This window comes from Poeciliopsis prolifica, unplaced genomic scaffold (assembly GCF_027474105.1).
Source record: "Poeciliopsis prolifica strain line A6 unplaced genomic scaffold, Auburn_PproV2 SCAFFOLD025, whole genome shotgun sequence".
Lineage (NCBI taxonomy): Eukaryota > Metazoa > Chordata > Actinopteri > Cyprinodontiformes > Poeciliidae > Poeciliopsis > Poeciliopsis prolifica.
In genome coordinates, this window is record NW_026562400.1 from 1,976,496 (window position 1) to 1,995,810 (window position 19,315).

At 36.4% G+C, this 19,315-nt stretch overlaps 1 protein-coding gene across 1 annotated transcript in view; it reads right to left on the bottom strand.

Annotated features, from left to right (window-relative positions):
* si:ch211-113g11.6 (uncharacterized protein LOC559008 homolog) overlaps positions 1-17,453 on the bottom strand; it is a 36,587-nt gene extending 19,134 nt beyond the window's left edge. The window contains exons 1-5 of the mRNA XM_055047073.1: positions 17,143-17,453; positions 8,534-8,673; positions 5,192-5,254; positions 1,474-1,569; positions 1,064-1,169 (exon numbers count right to left, since the gene is read on the bottom strand). Of these exons, the coding sequence (XP_054903048.1) occupies positions 1,064-1,169; positions 1,474-1,569; positions 5,192-5,254; positions 8,534-8,673; positions 17,143-17,221 (484 nt within the window). The 5' untranslated portion in view covers positions 17,222-17,453. The remainder of the gene's footprint in view (positions 1-1,063; positions 1,170-1,473; positions 1,570-5,191; positions 5,255-8,533; positions 8,674-17,142) is intronic.
* Positions 17,454-19,315: the final 1,862 nt, after the last annotated feature.

Genomic DNA, 19,315 nt, shown 5'->3' on the forward strand with positions numbered 1-19,315 from the left:
GTTGCTCCTGACACAAAGAGGCCGATTTAATATGAAGAGCTGAAGGTGGCTGTACTCCAGAGTAAGACAGGAGCCAAGGAGACAGTTTTAGAAATAGATTGAAACACTTTTAGAGAACTAAATGCTAAAGAAAATCGATCTACTCATTCATTTCTAATTTCTACTGCATTAAAACACTCACTCCCCAAATAATATTTATCTTGCTCATCTCTATGCCTCAAACAAATGCATGGAAGTTAGATTTAGATTTAATGTACAGAAAAAGAAAATACATAGAAAGAGATTCTGCATCAGATACAAGTATGGGCGAACCATTAATATTATTTCAAGTCAAAAAAAATATGTTGGTGAATTTCAAAAATCACTTTAAACTAAATATGCAAGGGGTAGCAAAACTTTATGCTTTACAGTACATGAGTGGTAAAAAACTAAGAGTGAATGAATGAAGTTCAGTCACTGCCAAAGCTATTTGCAAAAAGTAATCTCCAACACCATGACATGTCTGCTTATTTTATTTTGAAAATAACATTTAATAATTTTAAGGCACCGTGGAGATCCTAAGCATGGCTTAGAGAAATAACATTGCACTCTTCTTGTTAGACATGTTGACTGTATATTTGATGTATTTGCATGATGATTTTAATGATGACATTTGACAAAATGGGGTAAGGCCCTTTGAACTGCCTTATTGCTGAAAAGTGCCTTACAAATAAACTTGAACTTGACTTGACATGCAAAGAACATGCATAAAAATATACATCATTTCCACATACACTATCCCTTGGCTGCCTTTTATCTTACTTCCATGTTTTCATTCTCTTCCCTGCAAATGTAACTCATTGGGTGTAAAATGGATTCAGTAAGTATTTCTAATTTAGAACCAGTTCTCCAAATCACTCAGATTTTCCACCAACTGTTAAATGACCACCACCCAGAGTCTGATGTTTTGCAGCAGTTGCTTCCTCAGATATTAAATTGCAAATGAAATCTTTGATGTTCCTCTCTTTTCATCTAAGCCTGAATTTTTGAAAGGAAAAGGGTTTTTGTGTTTGGAGTTCATTACCTGCAGGCAAGTTGATTGACTTCTGCGAAGGGTAGGGAGGTGAGATGTGAGAGGCTGGCGCTATCATCCCACCGCCTTGGACGTCTGTCAGCACTGTGTCGTTTACCTGCAGCGGGAAGGTGCAAGATATTACAGACAAGTGGAGGTCTCCTTGAGGTCTGTCTCATTACATGTTTTACCCTTCACTCACTGGGTAAACTTCAATTTATCTGTGAAGTATCATATCGAAGTAAGAACATTCTCTTTGAGTGTAAATAGCTGTTAGCCTTCATTTTATGAACAGAAGAAATAAGTCAGGAAATAGATAAATCCTGTTTGCTCTACAGATGGCTCGATTTATTGCAGAAAGCAATTATGGCAGCAGAAACAGAGGCAGGGAAACTCAAAAGAATTTATCTGTAGATATTTACCAGCATCCAGCATCTAGGGCTTCCAGCATTCGTCCCACAAACTATGAATGTGTCATTAACTTTCTGAAGGACGGTGATGAAATTGTCGCACTCCATCTGTTGGAGAAAAAGAAAGTGAGTGAGACAGAAAAGGGGAAGACATCATGGAAGGATGCAGAGGATAGAGGAGTAAAATATGCCGTTTCTTTCAGGGTCTAAGGATTAAAGAGGACGGGAGAGAAATGGAAAAGGGAGAAAGGGGGATTAAAGGAAAAAGAGAAGAAAATGAAAGACAACAGAAAGTGTACCACGGGACTCAAGCAGTGGAAGGTAGAATAGAGGGATGGAGAAACAAAGCAGAAGTGCAACAGAAAATAAACAGATTACTGGAGAAAAATGGGCTGCTGAGAAAAGATTGGAAGCTATCCAGGCTTGGCACATTTAGCAGACAAAAAAGGCTTAGACCTGCAGTACAATACTGCAATGCTGCATATGCATCACTTCATCAATAGGGACAAATAATGGACTGAACTGTACACAAATGGATCCAGAATGAATATGGTTACAGAAATATTCTTAATAAATGATATTTTTTAGGAACTTTTGTTTAAGATTTTTCAAGTGTGTCTGAAGAGGTGTTTTTTTTTCTTCTCATGTTGAAAATATTGAGAACATCAGTTTAGATACATATCCAGTGATGATAGAGAAGCATTGCTAAAATTCAGAACGAGGATTGGACGTGTGTAGGTGGGTATGTAGGTGGTTGGATAGGTGGTAGAGTGGGATGAGATTTTATTTTACTTAGCTTCGTTTATTTTGTGTCCAAGCGCATTTCAGTTTTTGAAAGACATAGTTGCTGGTACATGTCACCCCTTAACCAAATCCTTTGACATTTCTGTTCATTTCACATGATGTTTATGTTTTATGTTGTTTTTGAGCACTTGTGCAACCACTTTAAGAAATTCAAACGAGGAACTATTAAAATATAAACATATCTCTTGAAAAAAATATGTTTCTAGTTGATAAATTGCAGCTTGTGGTTATGATATATTGAAAGAACTGTGAGTGATAGCAAGCCACTGTAGTTGTGTGGATTTAAACAGTGTATGTCACATTTACTTAAACAACTATTTGACATTTCAATTACCTGTGACAAAGTTTGGCTTTAATCCCCTGATAACAGAGAAATTGACTGGGAACTATAATGAGGTCCCCATACACCTTCTCTAAACACACAGTAGTTTCCATGTCCACAGCATGATCACCAAAGATCGCTCACCAAGAGTGAAAAACACATTACAGAGATGGTTTTACACACTGATTAATACCACCTGGAATTAATAAACCTATCTTCAAGAGTGGGAGTGTTTTTGTATCAGTCTGAAAAGCCCCAGGTGAGATTTGATTGAGTCATTCAGACTTTGTACGTTTTTTTGTAGGTGTTTTTTTTTTTTACTCCTTCTGTGTTCAGGAAGAACTGTCATGTTCAGCCCCAAGACACAGTGTATGTGCTCCTGATAAACTTATGCAGAGGTAGACAGAGTTCCCACATGCAGAATGTTTGATTCATCCCCATCTAACCTTCTGTGTTGCTTGCAACACAGAAGTTGAAACATGCTTCTTTTGCTCACGTTTTATCTGAATTCCAAGTTTCACAAGTACATGCATTCTAACTATCTATTTGCTGTAAAAGATGAATAGTTTAATATAAACATACAACAGAAGTGTTAAAACACTGAACTTGAGTCTCTCTCATGAATCTGTTGGGCCGAGCCAGAGATGAGTGCAGACTGAACACATCACATCAAACACTGAGACAGGCAGGATGCAGTGTGAATGTCAGAGTAAAGGGTGAAGTCAATCAAACTCTCACAAAAAAAAAACTATCGATGTCAGACCAAATTCACTAGTCCTGGTTCATCTTATGTTATGCTGTGGAGTCTTGTTGTTGAATCATCTGAGAAAATATTGTAAGGTCTTTACTGAGTACCTTTGTATTATTTCTCCATATTTTGATTTAATTGTGGGAACATTGACCATAATGTGTTGGGCAGAGCACAGATTATTGGAAATCAAAGATAGGGCAGCGATAAACCTATTAAACATAAACCAACACATACTAGTGAGTTTACCTTTGCTTTTGAAGACACCAGACTACAGTGATGTGTGTAAAAAGAGGCATTAGTTAAGAAACATAACACAGAGTGGTATGGATTATCAACTTTATGAACTGTAATAAATGTTTATTTTTCTATTTCTGTATAGACTTTAAATTCTTCAATTTCAGTAGTAAACATCAATGCAAATGCTTTTTAAGAATTACACCTGAAACAACTGTTACATTTTCCTAAAGGCATAGGGCTAGTCTGCTATGGATTTATTTATAATGTGGCATAAGTTGGAGAGGGGGCTTCAGAACATAATCAGTGGCAGATCAGCTCGCGGTAGTCACCACTGACACTGTGTAGCTGTGAGTAACACCGCAGCCTCGGGATGACACAGCTGTCAGACTGAGACGGTGGTTTATTAAAGCTGCAAGCCGAAAACATGCAGTACTGTGTGTGTTGACTGAAAAATTGCATTAAAGCTTTTGTTTCCCTGCGCTCCTGTGACGTCGGTGGCATACCGGTGTCAGAAGCAGAGCAGGTTCAAACTGTAACAAGAAGATTAAACCAAAGCAAAAACAATGAAACATGTCCTGCTAAATCCTCGCCCCACATAAAACAACAGAACAATCAGCCACAGGATACTGTTAGAGATTAATTTCCAAACATGAGTAAGGTTGATGCACCAAGCAGTCATATCAGGAGACATAAGAATCTTTAGACTGTTACAAAATAAATTCCAGGACTGAACTAGAAGCTGTATTCTCTGGTAATATATGTATTTATTCAGGGGAATGCAGAAGCTATTGTGAGAGGAGTCACTAACATGAATAATAAAACAATGCACCTTCAGGCACTATCATGTAGAAGGTCCAGCTACTTCTCCCACCAAGGACTGAGACCATAAACATGATGTTGAATGCCTTTTTTCTCAGAAAAAAAATATTTTTTCAATATGTTTTCAGGTTTCTAGTAAGGATTCTAACTTGAGTCTAAATTAAAAGAAAAATATATGCATTTTGAAAAAAACAAACTGGTAAATTGTTTTTTACTTTTAAAGTTGTCATACTGTTGACCTAATGGTAGGAATTCAATAGGTTCATGAAGACAGTTGTGACACTTTAATGATTCTTTCAGCTCCTCTCACTGTCCTTTCCAGAAGCTTCTTACATCCTACACTGAAGTGGATTTACCACAAGCTTTCAGTCGTTGGGAATCCTGTGAAAAGGCTTTACTTTAAAAATAAAGTATTTTCTGAGACAAGTTTGCATGTTTTGTAAAATATAATATCTCTTTTTCTATCTGAGAACTTGATGTAAATTATTCAGTGCAATTAAATGCTCAGTCAAGTGTGCAGTGTTTGTTTTGAGGTGGGACCATCTCATGTGTAATTGTTTTCCATCTACATAAATTACCACTTGTTGATGTCTTTATGTATCATTGTATGTTTATCTGGTTCATCCAAGTCTAGAAATATAGTTCTTTTGCAGTCATACGGTGTTGGAAAAGAAGTCTTATTGTGCTGAATATAATGGTGATGAGAAACAGCATGCTAGTGAGACAAATGCACTGATTGAGCTGGTTAGGGCTGTGCAGAAGCGATGGAGGTTCTGACAGTGAGGATGAGTTTTTACCTCATCTGGAGAAGCTTTTGCCTTGCAGGTATCAATTGCAGTCTGATCCGATGCCGCTGGGATCTGTGGGAGGAAGGGCGGCTTATTTTGTGCCAAGTTATTTCACACTAAACTCTTTCAGTCTCGCAACAGCCTCTAGAACACAGTCCTCACAGATGACATTCATATTGCTTGCTTTTTCTCAGGATCTGAGATATTTCATTCTCTCTCTATTTTTTTATACTTCTCATTAAATGTGTGCTTTTCCTCAGCCTGCCTTGACATTTCCAACTCCTCTAAGCAAATCTGCAGCACATTATTCATATGACATTACAAAGACAATCTTTTGATGTAATTGGTTCATCAATGAAAATCTGAGGATTGTTTCTAAGCCTTTCATGTTTTGGTTCTTTCATTTTTACATAAAATAAATTGGTCTTTGCTTTTGATGCTTCCATGTAATAAAATACTAACTTTCATCCCACTGTGTTTCATTAAATCACTCTTTATCAGAAATAACAGGCAACGTGTAATTTAACTTTTTTTTACGACAGATATCAAGGTTTTGAAAAGTTTAAACATCCCTGTTAAAATGGCAAAATTTTGTGAGGTACAGAATAAGATTAAGATAAATCATTTCCAGATACAGTGTGAGATTTATTCTGGACAATTCAGCTACAAAACAAATCAGTTTGATGAAAAAATATTTTAAAAAATACAACAGATACCACCCATAAGTTGAGACAAGTGCACTCATCTACTAGTACTTTGTAGAAACACATTTTCATTTAATTTCAGCGTCTAGTCTTTTACTACCTCACATGTTGACCTAGAAAAATTGCCCAACTTGTTGGAGATCACCTCCTTTCCTTCCTTAAGTGACCACAAAGATGTTCTGTCAGATTTTGCTCTGAATTTTGAAAACTTTTAATTTTATTCTGGTGAAAGTATTCTGTTCTTGACTTTTGATGTATACTTGTACTCAGAGTGAAGCTGAAAATTATTCTGACTGTCCTTTAAAGGACAGTCAGAATATGTGACATGTTTTGTGTCAACACTGATTGGTGGTTTTCATGATTTCACCTAAAATGACAACTCATTGAGTATCATCTAAAGAAAGCAGACCATGATTCTACCACAACCATAATTCACTTTGGGTATGGTGTTCCTTTGGTGAAATGCTGACCAATTTGTGCCAAACTTTCCTTTTGGACTTAAGATTAAAAGTTGTCTGTCCCTTCTTCAAACTGAAAGAAGTTTGAAGAACTTATGTCAGTTTAAATCCTTCTGAATATTTCAGCTTTAGCTGAATTATGCAAATAAACAAATGAAGAAAAGACTATATTTCAGCTTAATTGGTAACATTTGTGAACTAAATGTTGAAACTGAGTCAAAAGATGATTCAAGAAAGTCTTACTTTAATGGTGTTCATGTTGATGCAGCGAGTTTTTAGCTGCTGTTTTTATCATCCTCCAAAATATTTTTGGTTCAATTTTACAGAATAAATGTCACAATTTATATGAAAAGTCTTAGAAATGATTAATAAAAACATTTTTATCACCATTAAACCTGATATTTACTGGTGTTTTCACTTTCCAGACATTTGTGTCATTTAGAAAAATGAAGCAATCTTTACAGATCTTTTTATTCCTTTTCATTATGTTGAAGGACAATCCAGCACACTCAGACTGCAAACATATTAGAAAAGATCTCTTCATTCTTTTGGCCAGCTAGTATAGTGCTGTAAGATTCTTAAGGCAACATTAGCTCAGTTAAATAGCTAATGAATAATGAAGCTGACAAATAGCTGCAGCTTCATTATTGTATGCATGACCTAATTTCCACAGTCTTCTCAGGATCACAGCTGCTGCTCAGGGTCAGCAGTGGGTCAACCATTACATCTCCCTTGGCATACAAGGTTCACCACGTCACATAGTTGGAACAAAATGGCAACCACACTTAGATTAATCAGAAAGCAAACTCCAAAAGTCAACAGTAGAAAGATTTTAGGGGAATGAAGAAACATTAATGAAACTATATGCATGAACTTCAGCACTACTGACAAACTGCACTTCCTCTGAAAGTGATCAGATTTAAAAGTTCTGAGAGGGATGAAATGCAAATAAATAAGAGCTGAAAACTACACAATGAAGTAAAAAATGAGAGTCATTCAAATTTTATTGATTCTCACTGCTTTAAATAAAGAGCAAATATCACATCTCTGATATGATTTTTGCATTATATCTTATTAAAAAAAAGTTAAGTGCTGGATAATGATTGAACATTACTCCACCTTCAACAATTAAAAACTAACAGCTGTCTATTTGAATACTAAACAAAGAATGGAGGACTCCCTTTGTTACTTTAGCTTGCACTCACCGTGCTAAGACAACAGCAAGCAGGGAAAAACACTAATAGGGGAGGCATCAACCTTCTCATAATGCGGCAGAAAAATCAAACTAACAACTGGAAAGAAATATTAATTTAGCTCTGCTACCAAAAATGAGTTGGAAATGAACTCAATTATTTATGTTTGACAGCTGCCCAGAAAGTAAAACTGAGTGTTGTTTGACTTAAAGACACTTTACCTTTGAATATTGACCACTTGTTCACAGTGCATTTATACATACGATACAAACAGAAAATAAATAAATTAAATAAAATAAAGAACACTTGCTGTGACAATGACCAATTATTTTGAACAGAATTTTGCCAGAATCATGACTGAAATATTATTTTGAGGAAAGCAAACTTCTTTTATCTTGTATCTGGTCTCTTGTTCTGTCAAGATAAAAGTCATGGTAGCTTGAGAAAACCACCAATGTTTCCTTGAGATAACAGTTCAGATTGTGATAATGACTAGTTTTTGTGCTACACCCAATTTCACAGTTTAGTGTAGCTGCCACCATGACTCCTGGGGGGGGATCTTTAACAGTCAATTTTTGCATGCACCAAGATTTTCATCTTGATTTAGGAACTTGTGCTATCAGTGGCAGTTTGGGCTTAGTGGGTACCTGGGCGAGTCATTTGATCACACATGATATCATCCTCTATGAATATGCTTCAAATTCAAATATTTGCTACTATGCTTTAAATGTATCTAATGGCTCTGAAAACACATTCAAACACGTCTAAAGCCATTAAAGTACTGAACAAATGTATAAAACAAATCAAGGTGGGTGTGTGCCACAACTTTGTTCAGTTGAATAGAAACTAATTACTTTTGGACCTAAAGAGGATTGATCCAGAGTCAGCACACAGCTTCAACTACTACAGCAATAATTTCCTCATCATACATGCGACTGACCATAACAATAAAGAATGACTGCAAACAAACAGGAAAATCAGTTTAGTTGAATTTACCTTCATGTCAACAACCCCTTTATCACTGAATGTGAACACGTAGATCATTGCCTGGCCGCCGACATAAAGCGTGTCACTTCCTTCCTGGTGGTACATGCTGATGTAGTTCTCAGGCTTGCCGAAGTGGAACCTGGGGGGTTCTGAGTGGGACAATGAACTTCATTTTAGTCAGATATGCAATGTTGTGAGAAATCTTAAGTGATGAGAGTAAAACATGATGCATCAACTGAACATGTTTTAATAAAATAACAGATCATGCTGTTAGCAGATAAGTCCAGAAATATACAGACATGGTCTTCATAGGAACACACATTTTTTATGTTTGGTTTGTCAGTTTAGTAATTGTGATCATTTTTAATGTATTTCACAAATTTTAGGCAAGATTGTAGAACTACTGGCAGTGCATCACTATAGTTGGTACTGAGACATTATCATTTTAAAACTTCATGGCCCATATCTAATCTAGTTGTGACTTCTGCCCTGAACATTTGATCTGGCTAAGGACTGTAATTCCAAGTGGCATGTCAGACGTGGGTGTCAAATTTTGGTCAAGGTTGGGCCTCATGTCCTGTCCATGAGTCTAACCTTTAAAAGAGTGTTTATGGTTATTACATTGAAAACTTCTGACCTGCATTGTAATTACAAGTACAATAATACAGGAACTAGGAAGAGGTCACAATGTTGGCTTCTGTTCTTTTTTTGAAAGTAAAAAAAGAACTTTCAAATCACAGGAAATGAATCATTGACCACAGAATAGATTTTCAACACAATAACAAAAGATTACTGCATTAAGCGCAAAAAAAATAATAATAAAATAAAAGATTATTGAGATTTATCCTGCCTAAGCTGCTCTTGCAGGTAAATCAGAGTCCTGAAGTACTCATTGCAAAACCCTCAACCCCCAGTTTTTGTTGTTGTTGTTGTTGTTGTTTTGTTTATTTTTTGTTTTATATTTAATCTCCCATCAATATATGGAACCAGCTGAGTATTTTCTGGCAACAAACCAGCCACATTTACAGGAACATAAGCTCCAACATCACTGCCCTTTCTGGTTTCTCATTAAGCAACAACCCAGTCAACTAGAGAAGTCGGGTGCTAGAGGAAAAGGGCATGTGGTGGGAGCATAAATATCACTGAAAAAATTATGTGGGCAAATCCCATCACATATTCTCTGTCACCGAAGACACCTCCAGAAGGCTACAACGTACATTTGAGCATCTCTGACTCACACTTACCTACACTGCAACTGTGCCTTCAGTTAGCGATAGATTGAAATCACTGCTGCTGTATGAACTATGTGAGCAGCTATGTAAATAATTGTAACTTCAGAGAGATTTTGCCACATAGAATAATAAATGCTCTGCAACAAAAGGAGGAAAATCTAAAAATGATTACCTTAAACTTTCAAGACTTTATTCAAGTTTATCAACCAGAAATTAATTTCTCTGTTTCTCTTTCCTTCAACTTGCATATCAGATAAATGATTACTTCCATAAAATTTCTGTGCACTCTTGTAATGAAAAGGACATTCAGTCTGACAGCAACACCAGAATGAAGAGAGAGGAGGCACTGTAGGCTGCTAGCCAACAGACTATGTTTCTATGGAAACAACGGCCTCCTTCGTTGACAGGAATCTAATTGATGAAACTTGTTGTTCAGACAAAATGAGAAATACCGAAGGATACCCAGTGTGGCGTTTGGCTGTGGGGGAAATCACGAGGCAATCAAACAAACAGATTTAGAGCAATATTTACTTTGGCAGCTGACACAGCTTCCTGATCATGTCTTTGTTGACTCAACGTTACTTCAACCAAAATTAATGTCTGAGACAAATTCACAATAACCTCAAGGCACATTTTGAAAACAAGCATGAATGTTTTTAAGTGAAGTCATTCCCTAAGAGGTAAAACCAATAACTAAATAACCCTAAAGGACAAGAACATATGAAATTGCTTCAATTAATATTTTTGCCAAAATTATGATTTTAAGCCTCAGTCAATTTTTATACATGGGTTTGTAAATTAGTCTCTGTTTAGATTTTGTTGTTTGGTTTGACCTGTTCTGTTATGGTATGGTCTAATGAGGTGCAGTCGTGTTGCCAATTAGGTATAAGACCAGTAATATGTCAGAGCCTTACAAACATGCTATACAATCAAATTTACCAGAAGAACCTGGAACTGGCAGCTGATGCTGGTTTTTGTTCAGTTGTTTAGTCCATTTAACCACAACACTTCTAGAAATAATTACATTCTTCTTCTGACTTAGCTTTCCAGATCTATCTGTCCTCTCCAGTCATTTTAAATCATAAAGGAAAAACATTCACAATTAATTTCTGAATGGTATAAATGTACTTGTTTTGAACCAACCATGCTTGAAAGAACACTCAAAGTTAGTGTTTTCTTAAACTGACCACTGTTTTTGTTTTCCAAAGATTCAAAGGAAATTAACTGTCACTAAAAAATAAAACTTGTGAGCCAGAGGACATCGACATATAATTTGAAGCTGAAGGGGTTCTGTTGCTTCACAGTTTTCCAAAATGTCCGCTCCATACTGTCTGGATGGACTAGAGGTGACAACTACAGCAGACATTAAAAGCCAGAACATTTCTCCTTGAGAAAGGCAAACCACTTAAAAAATGTACTGTAGAACACAGATTGACCAATTTATGGAAAGCCGAACATTTTTGTGTTCAAGTAATGCATTAGTTTAATTACAGTATAGTTTGATCTGCTTTCAGATGTTCCCATAGCAGATTTCAAACGACATTTCCATTGCTCACATCCTGACAATATTTTACAAACATGTTTAGAAATCAATTATTTGACATATAATGTCTAAATCTTTTTAATTACTAATTTTCTTGAACAGAGTTTAGCCCTAGGAGGCCAGACTTAATGCAATAAAGCTACACAAGACATAATTAAAAAGCTTTGTTACACTAAATTTTCTGGTAATAAACCTACACAAGAAACTGAAGAATTGTAGTGAAAATTGGTTGAATTCTATGAAGATATACAGTATATGTCATATGTTTATCCAACTAATTGTAAGCCTGTTAGTGAGCTTTAATAATGTAACCCAGAACATTAGTAAAATTGTTTAATTGTTTAATAGAATCCAGATGGTGAACGTAAATAATTCTCCATGCGCTTGGAGAAAACCTAAATATGTATAATCTTTTTAGCAATTTACAGTTTAGTAAATGTGAATATCCTCATCAGAAATGCATGGGATATTTATTTTTCTTTTTATTTATTTATTTAAATTATATATACATATATTCAAATTCACCTTACCATTGTATTTACACAAACAAAGTTTAAATCTTCTCGATTAAATGACACAAACATTTTGAATTGTGTATTTTAACCTCCATGTTACCAACTGGGAAAGCCAAGAAGATTTACAAAAACATATCTTACTCTAGAAGATAAAAGTTAAGTGCCTTGCACAAGTTTTCATATGACATTTGCAGTCTTGTCACATTACAACCACAAATGCCAATGCATTTTATTTTACTTTTTTGTAATTGGCCAACATAAATCGGTGCATAATTGTGAAGTCAGAGGGAAACAAAAAATACATGGTTTTATGCAAAGAGAAATTGCTTTGCATTTATATCTAGCCTCTCTGACTCAGTACTTTTTAGAACTACCTTTTTACGCGGTTACAGTCTTTTAAAAAATATCTCTCTATTGACAGAAGAACATGTCTGTCAATCATTCTTTGAAAAACAGTACAAGCTGAATCACACTAAATGGAGAGTATTGGGGAAAATGCACTCTGAAGTTTAGAGTTAGATTGGTGTAATCCAGGGTTCAGCAGCTGCACCTGGTCACCAAATTGCATTGTTATTGCTCTCCTGTGTATTTAAAGAGTGACAGCAAATCATATCACTTCCTGTTTCCTCACTTCCTCTATCAGAATGAGAGACCTGTTTAATAGCCAGTTGAACTTCCAAACCTTTGTGCACATAATCAGTGGTCAGTTCATTATGCTCAGTAGTTGTTAGTAAAACATCTTAGTAATCTAACCAATTTCATAAAGTAATTTCCCAAACTCTCCTGTTGCTGCCAGCTATAAAGCTAAATCTGTTAGCTTAATGCTTCCAACCACATCAGATCCCCACCAAAACACAAGGTTTGGACAACTTGCACTTTGAAAGCCAAGGTTTGCACTGTTTAATGATTTTGTGTGTTCAATGTATTGAGATGAAAACACATCATAGCATCAGTATATTTGCTGTTGTGAGTTTGAAAACAAGATTGAAGCTAAAGGTTTTTGGAGATGAAGGCCAGGCTCTCCAGTAAATATATTTCTTTGCATTTACCAATTTTAGCAACTCTTTATTTCACACAGTAAATGGGACTATTGTGTAAAACAATACTTAACCAAGCAGCCACCCCAATAAAAGTGCTTTATAAAAACAGGTAACGACTACTAGTGAATAATCTGCCACTTGTATTTAACTACTTGTGTGCTTTTCACTGTCACTGCTTCAAAATCAGCCTTTTCCAATTTCCCTGCTTCTTGCCTTTGAACTTTTGTAGAGCAGCATAAAATGCAGGATGTGAAATATAATGTAGAAATCAGGAGTATTTATTTAGTATATGCAGTTCTAAGAGGTCATGAACTGCCTAGGATAGATCAGTTTAGGGCCTGGACATTAATGCTAAAATACTGATTCTAAAAACTTGGCGAAATGTATTCTTAAAACATGCAAAGAGATTCACTAAGCCCTGTGGAAACCTGCTTGTTAGGGATTTTATGTTCTCTGGGGTGCAAAAAAGAAATGTCATGCAGTTAGAAAACACAAACAATAAAATTAACAGCTAATGAAAATTCTCTCTACTTAATAGTATAAAAATATGTCAAATATACTTTAAAACAAAGTATATTTGAAACCAGTCAAGATAATACCTGGCATTAGTCTGGACTCATGAATATTTATTTCTGTTTCCAGTGGTTTTAAATATTTTGTTCTCGTCTTCTTCCTTGTTTTATTCTTACTGTGTAAAAACCTTAAATTCTCAAAAGGCTTTTCCCAAATTGAGACTCAATTTTTGCTTAGCTTGAACAGCTGTCTATAAAGGCAGCAAATTAAGACTTGTTTAACTCTCAATGGACAATGTGTTTCTTGAAGTTAAGACATTTTTAAATTAATGAGTCACTGTTGAAGAAACTAAATCATAATTGCTCAAAGAAACATGAAAAAGAGTGAAAATGTCGTTTCTGCTGGAGAAACAAGCTTCAGTGTTGGCTCCTCATTCTAAAATTGCAATGTTTTTTAGATCGACCTCCAAGTTTTCTTTTGACAGGTAAATCTGTAAAACTCATTTAAAGCCAAGAAATATATTTTTGTGAAAAGGTCAACGCAAAAAAAAAGCAATTTCTCTGTTTTATTTTACACATTTTTTTTCTGAGGACATTTTAGTCTCATTAATTTCCTTTTTGCCTGTGTTTTGGGTTTTTCCTGTTTTTCTCTCTTCCAGAGGTAGTTGTGCACAGCAAAGCAAGACTGTTTTTCATTTTTAATCTACTGCCTGCCTAATCCAGATCCTAATCCTAGAGCAGGTTCAACAAAAGCAAAGTAAAAAAAAAGTCTAGAAATGGGTCAAATAAACATCAAACAGAAAAACTGTGGTTTAGTTTTACTGTGATTCAAGCTGCACAAATTTATATTGACAGTAGCTGGATTTTATGTGTATGCATAAAGTGAGACATGGTACTCATAGAAGCAGCTGCCTCAGATGTTTATCCTGCAATTCTACAGTTCCCTTTAGACCCTCAAGGCTTTTTAAAATACACCAGTGAGTTGTTTTGCTTGCATTGCTTTTAGTTTTACTCCTCTAGATATGCCGCTCACTCCATTTTCACCAGACAAGAAAAAACTCAGAGTAGCTAAACCTATTATGCCCATCACTAAAAGAGATCCAGACAAAGTGAGATTAACAAGATCAACCAAAATTTTGCACCAAAATGCACCATTTTTTATTTGGTTTTGACAGAAGAAATAAATATTCCTGTTATGCCAAAATAAGACATCAAAATATTAGTTTTGTTCTATTTTTACCTAATTATAGTTTGGCTAAGTATAAACAGCCAAATAATTTGGCAGCAAACATTTTTACACAGACGGTTTTGCTGTTCTTCTATTTGTACAGTAACACTGACAGTTTGAAAAGCTGCTAGCTGATCGATTAGCTGAACTATCTCTTCAGGTCACCAGCTATTCTAATACTTTAACTAAATGATGAGTACGATGTGTTTAATTTCCAACTAAGCAAACAACGCAATACGTAGCAACCATGGAGAAACATTCCTTACCAGATAACCATTTTCTAATTAAAACTGGTGTGATCTTGTCAAATTTAGCTATTTCCAATTAGAAGTAAGTTATTTAAGGATGCTCAGCTGCTTCAGTTAAGTTGCTCTTAGCAATCTGATTCTAATTACAACTTAAAATAAATATTGAGGCAATGCTTCACTATATACATTGTAGCTCTGAAAGTAAAACACTATTTCAGCTAACCTTTACACAGTGACAACAGTTAATGCTCTTCTAAAGCATAAACAACTGAAAGAGCAAAAGTAATGATCCCAACCTGGCCACATAAAGAAAACACTATTGTGGTGAACAAATTGAGACCAATGATAAACAAGCAAGACAGAATTCCCTGAAAAGTAAATTCTGGGCTCTCTGCCCTTTGTCAGAGATATGCTGATGACACAGTAAGTTGAAGAGGTGAAAATGATTCAATTTCCAATAATTTGGCTGACAAAAGGTACCTCAAATTTCTTAGTATGAAATATATTAATATATTTCAACGTTTTAGACATGCCAAACGATTCTATTTTTGTGTGAGACTCGTCATATTCACACTTTATGATTAGGATAACTGATTAATAAAAACACGTTATGCAGTCCATAAATCTGGTATTTATGTTGCTATCAGTATCACTTTTGTTTCTGATGTTTGTTCATGGTGCCCTTTTTGCATCACATGCAGACAAGTTCATTTGTATCTATTAATGAAGTTACCCTATTATAAAGCACGCTTTTCATTAAGAGTTGAATTTATTTCTCCTGCACTTTCATAATTGTTTGTTCCACTTAGAGCTTTCTGAGATATCTTGCTTCTCCTGAGGTTTAATGCACTTACAGTAATAGACCTGAGTGAATGCAGTGCAGTGTGTCCTCTATCTCTCAAGATCCCAAACCAGCCTTAACCCACGGTGTCTGAAAGATATGAGAACCTCCTTAATGTCCTCATTTGGCTCAAGGGTGTCAAATGAGAACACCAGAGAGTTCCTTGGAGCAGACTGAGGCTTTCGTGGATTTATTCTGACATTCTCTGCCTGTACTTCACAATGTGTCCCTGCGCCTGTGTGTCCCTGCATTACAACGAGTTTGATTGAAATGACACGCACGTTCAGAGACGTCATCTGGTGGTGTATTTTTTTTTTTTTTGTGTGTGTGTGTGTATGTGCTGCCCCATCCAGAGGGAGGCGAGCGATCCAGATCCAGATAACTTGACACACAGCCACATCGCTATTGATTGCTGAATATATTAGAGGTCTGTGTGCGGCGTAAAAGTGCGTGAGTGGAATGAATAACGGGGAGATTTTCCACTCCTTGCTCTGTTGTCCGTTTAAGTTCCCTTTCTGAGCTGGTATATATGCAGCTATGTATGTTTCCCCTCCTGTTTTTACTGTAAAGCAGCCTTTTCTTCTACGAGCCTGATTCATCTGCTGCAGTGTGAAGCAGCTGCCGCGTCCCGCATTGCAGCTCCGCAAGGACACGGCGGCTACAATGAACGTGTCAACCTCCATAGACTCGTATATCATAATAATGACGCTTTCCAGCTATGACCGGCCGCTCTTAAAAAGACAGCCTTTCTGGAGCAAAGAGGCGCCATGAACCCCCCTTTGGCACTGAAGAGTTGCTTTATTAGTGCCTCTGCTCCTAATCTCTCGCTGTGCGTCTGCAGGATGTGACAGTGTGGGAGGACGAATAAATGCATTGTTGTCCTGGGCATTGCAAAAAGATGTGGATTTAAAGAAACTCGGAGTTTGTCAAAATTAATGACAGAAAATCCACAAGTTGCATGAATATCCCCCAATTTTATGGCACTCCACAACTACAAATGCAAACAAATTGAAATAAAAAACATCAATCTCATAATAAGTATTTTCTAACACAAGGTTAATATGTGAATTTGATTTTGTATAATTGTTTTTCTTAAGGAGCAAATGCAATTAGATGCTTTGTGCGGGGCCTGAATGCTGGAACGCGCAATTTACACCCCGGTTGGCTGATGGAGAAAATGATGAAGTGCTCCGATTATTCATTTCCTGTTTGCACTTTTATCTTAGAAAAAGAAACACTGTCGAATTGAGGGAACAGAAATATTTGAGAGCATCAGCTAATGATGTATGCTCCGTTAATTCATTCACTCATCTCTCCATCCAACCATTCAGCCATTCATGCATCCATGACACATCCAACTCCTAATGAACACGACATGAAAGAATAAGCTTGCAGATATTAATATTAAGATGGATCATCAGGCTGAGTCTCCGAAACGGTCCACAAATGAATGTCTTACCGTGAACAATAAATTTCAGGCGAGGTGACTTTCCGGTAACCACCGTGGCCAGAACCGACAGGAGGATAAAATAATTCATCTTTTCGTGCGGATCTGTTTGAACGATTTGTAAGCTGGTTCCTTCCCTGAAGACGTCTGGTCAGACTCCCTGTTCGATCTGCGTTCCAGAGGCGCGCCAATGTTCGCTGGTCCCGGTTCTCTCTCCTCCTTCTCCCTCACCAGCAGTCAGGTTCGGTAAAGTCGGGGTGTCAGGCTCCACCTCGGAACAAAAGGCAAAAAAGCGGGGGGAGTGTCGCTTGTCAGCGTAGGAGAGAAAATCACAGCCGGGAGGATTGGAAGTCACTGTAAATCTTTTGGTTTGGTCACTGATGTGTGGAGTAACGTCATACCTGTTGCTTATAAAGATGATTTACACTGATAAGTTTGTTTTTGACAGTGATCTCATTTTCTGATGTTATCTTCTCACATTTGATCTCGCATCTTTGATTTGGGCATATTTATTTGGAAGAAAGGAAATCCCAAAATAAAATATTTATTTCCTTTCTCCAAAATCATATTGACAAATTATTGTCACCAATATTTTGCATACTTTATATAAACTCCTTTAGCCAGTATGGCATTTCAGAGTTGGACACATTGAGTCACTGCACTATGTTCTAAAATGTTTTTAAAGAATTAGTCAGAGGATGGAGAAGCAGAAGGCATGAGGGAGGAAGGGGTTACAAAAAGGTCCAGTGCATCTGTGACTTTTCTCCTGGTACTCTGACTTTGTCCCACAGTCCCAAAATGCACATGTTAGGTATACAGTAGTCTCTCTAAATTTCCCTGAAAAGAGAATATGGGTTGACTGTTGTTATGGATGGATGGATGGATGGATGGATGGATGGATGGATGGATGGATGGATGGATGGATGGATGGATGGATGGATGGATGGATGGATGGATGGATTTCAATTTAAAATGTTAATGTTGATTTGTCTTTGATGAACCACATATATCGTGAATAATTCCCTTTTTCAAATACCCAGTGATAATGTAATTTTCTGATGGACTCCTTCAGATTTCTATCTGAAATGTCCCGCTCTCTTAGGGAAGTAAATTAAATTACCAATATCGACACAGAGTTATAACTGCACAATTTTATACTGCTGGAACTGTGATAAATTAGGTTGGATGATAACCAAGATACATTTTTTGGAGTAAGAGGTATTTGAGGTATTAATCAATTAATTAATTAATCAGTTAAGAATACTCCAAGTATTATTAATTGATTGGCATGTTGTCTTGTCTTCACCAGTTTGAAGAGTGACAAAGAGAAACTAACCATTGTTTTCAGATCCCTTGGGAAATTTGAAGTTTTAGGAATCATTGATAGTGTCACACATTTCTACATGTTTGTCTGTATTGTGCATGCATTTTATTTGCTTTTCATGTGTTGTCAATTTTTTTTTTTTTTTTAAACTGATTGTATGCCCATGTTTTATTATAAAAGCATCACTTAAACATATAAATTAATGATTTGATTGATTGAAAAAACCAGTTGGGTAAGATATCAACTTACCCAACTGGCTAGTTCTGCACAATCAGGTATGCATCTTCTAATGCATACTTTCAACTGGAAGTAGGCATTAGAAGGTGGGCATGCTGTGGTTATAAAGGAATAAACATGGGGCATGCTATCCCTCTAAACGTGGGATAGCGCGACCCACGTTTGGAAGCCTTGAGTCCTTGAAGCGGCCATCCTGGGGTCGATTCCCGGACCTGATGATATTTGCTGCATGTCTTCCCCCTTTTCTGTCCTGTCATTTCCCCCTTTCCTGTCAGAAAGGGGGAAAGGACAGGGGGATACTTAATTGAGTAATTCCTTGGATGCCTACTTTTTTTTTATCCCACCAATATATGTTGTATTAGTTCCAGTCTTACTTGAGTATAAGGTTTGGAGAATCCACCCACCTGTCAGCAACACAACTCAGGCGGGGAATGATCCTCTGTTGGCACTAATGGGTCCAACAGTGCAAAGAAATGATTCCCCACACCATTATGCAACGACCAACAGTCTGAACTTTTGCAACAAGGCCGGATAGACCCATGCTTTAATGCTGAGATATTCTGACACAACCAAGTTTGCTTTGAAGGTAAAATAAAAACTCAGTAGAACAGGTAGCGTGTTTTT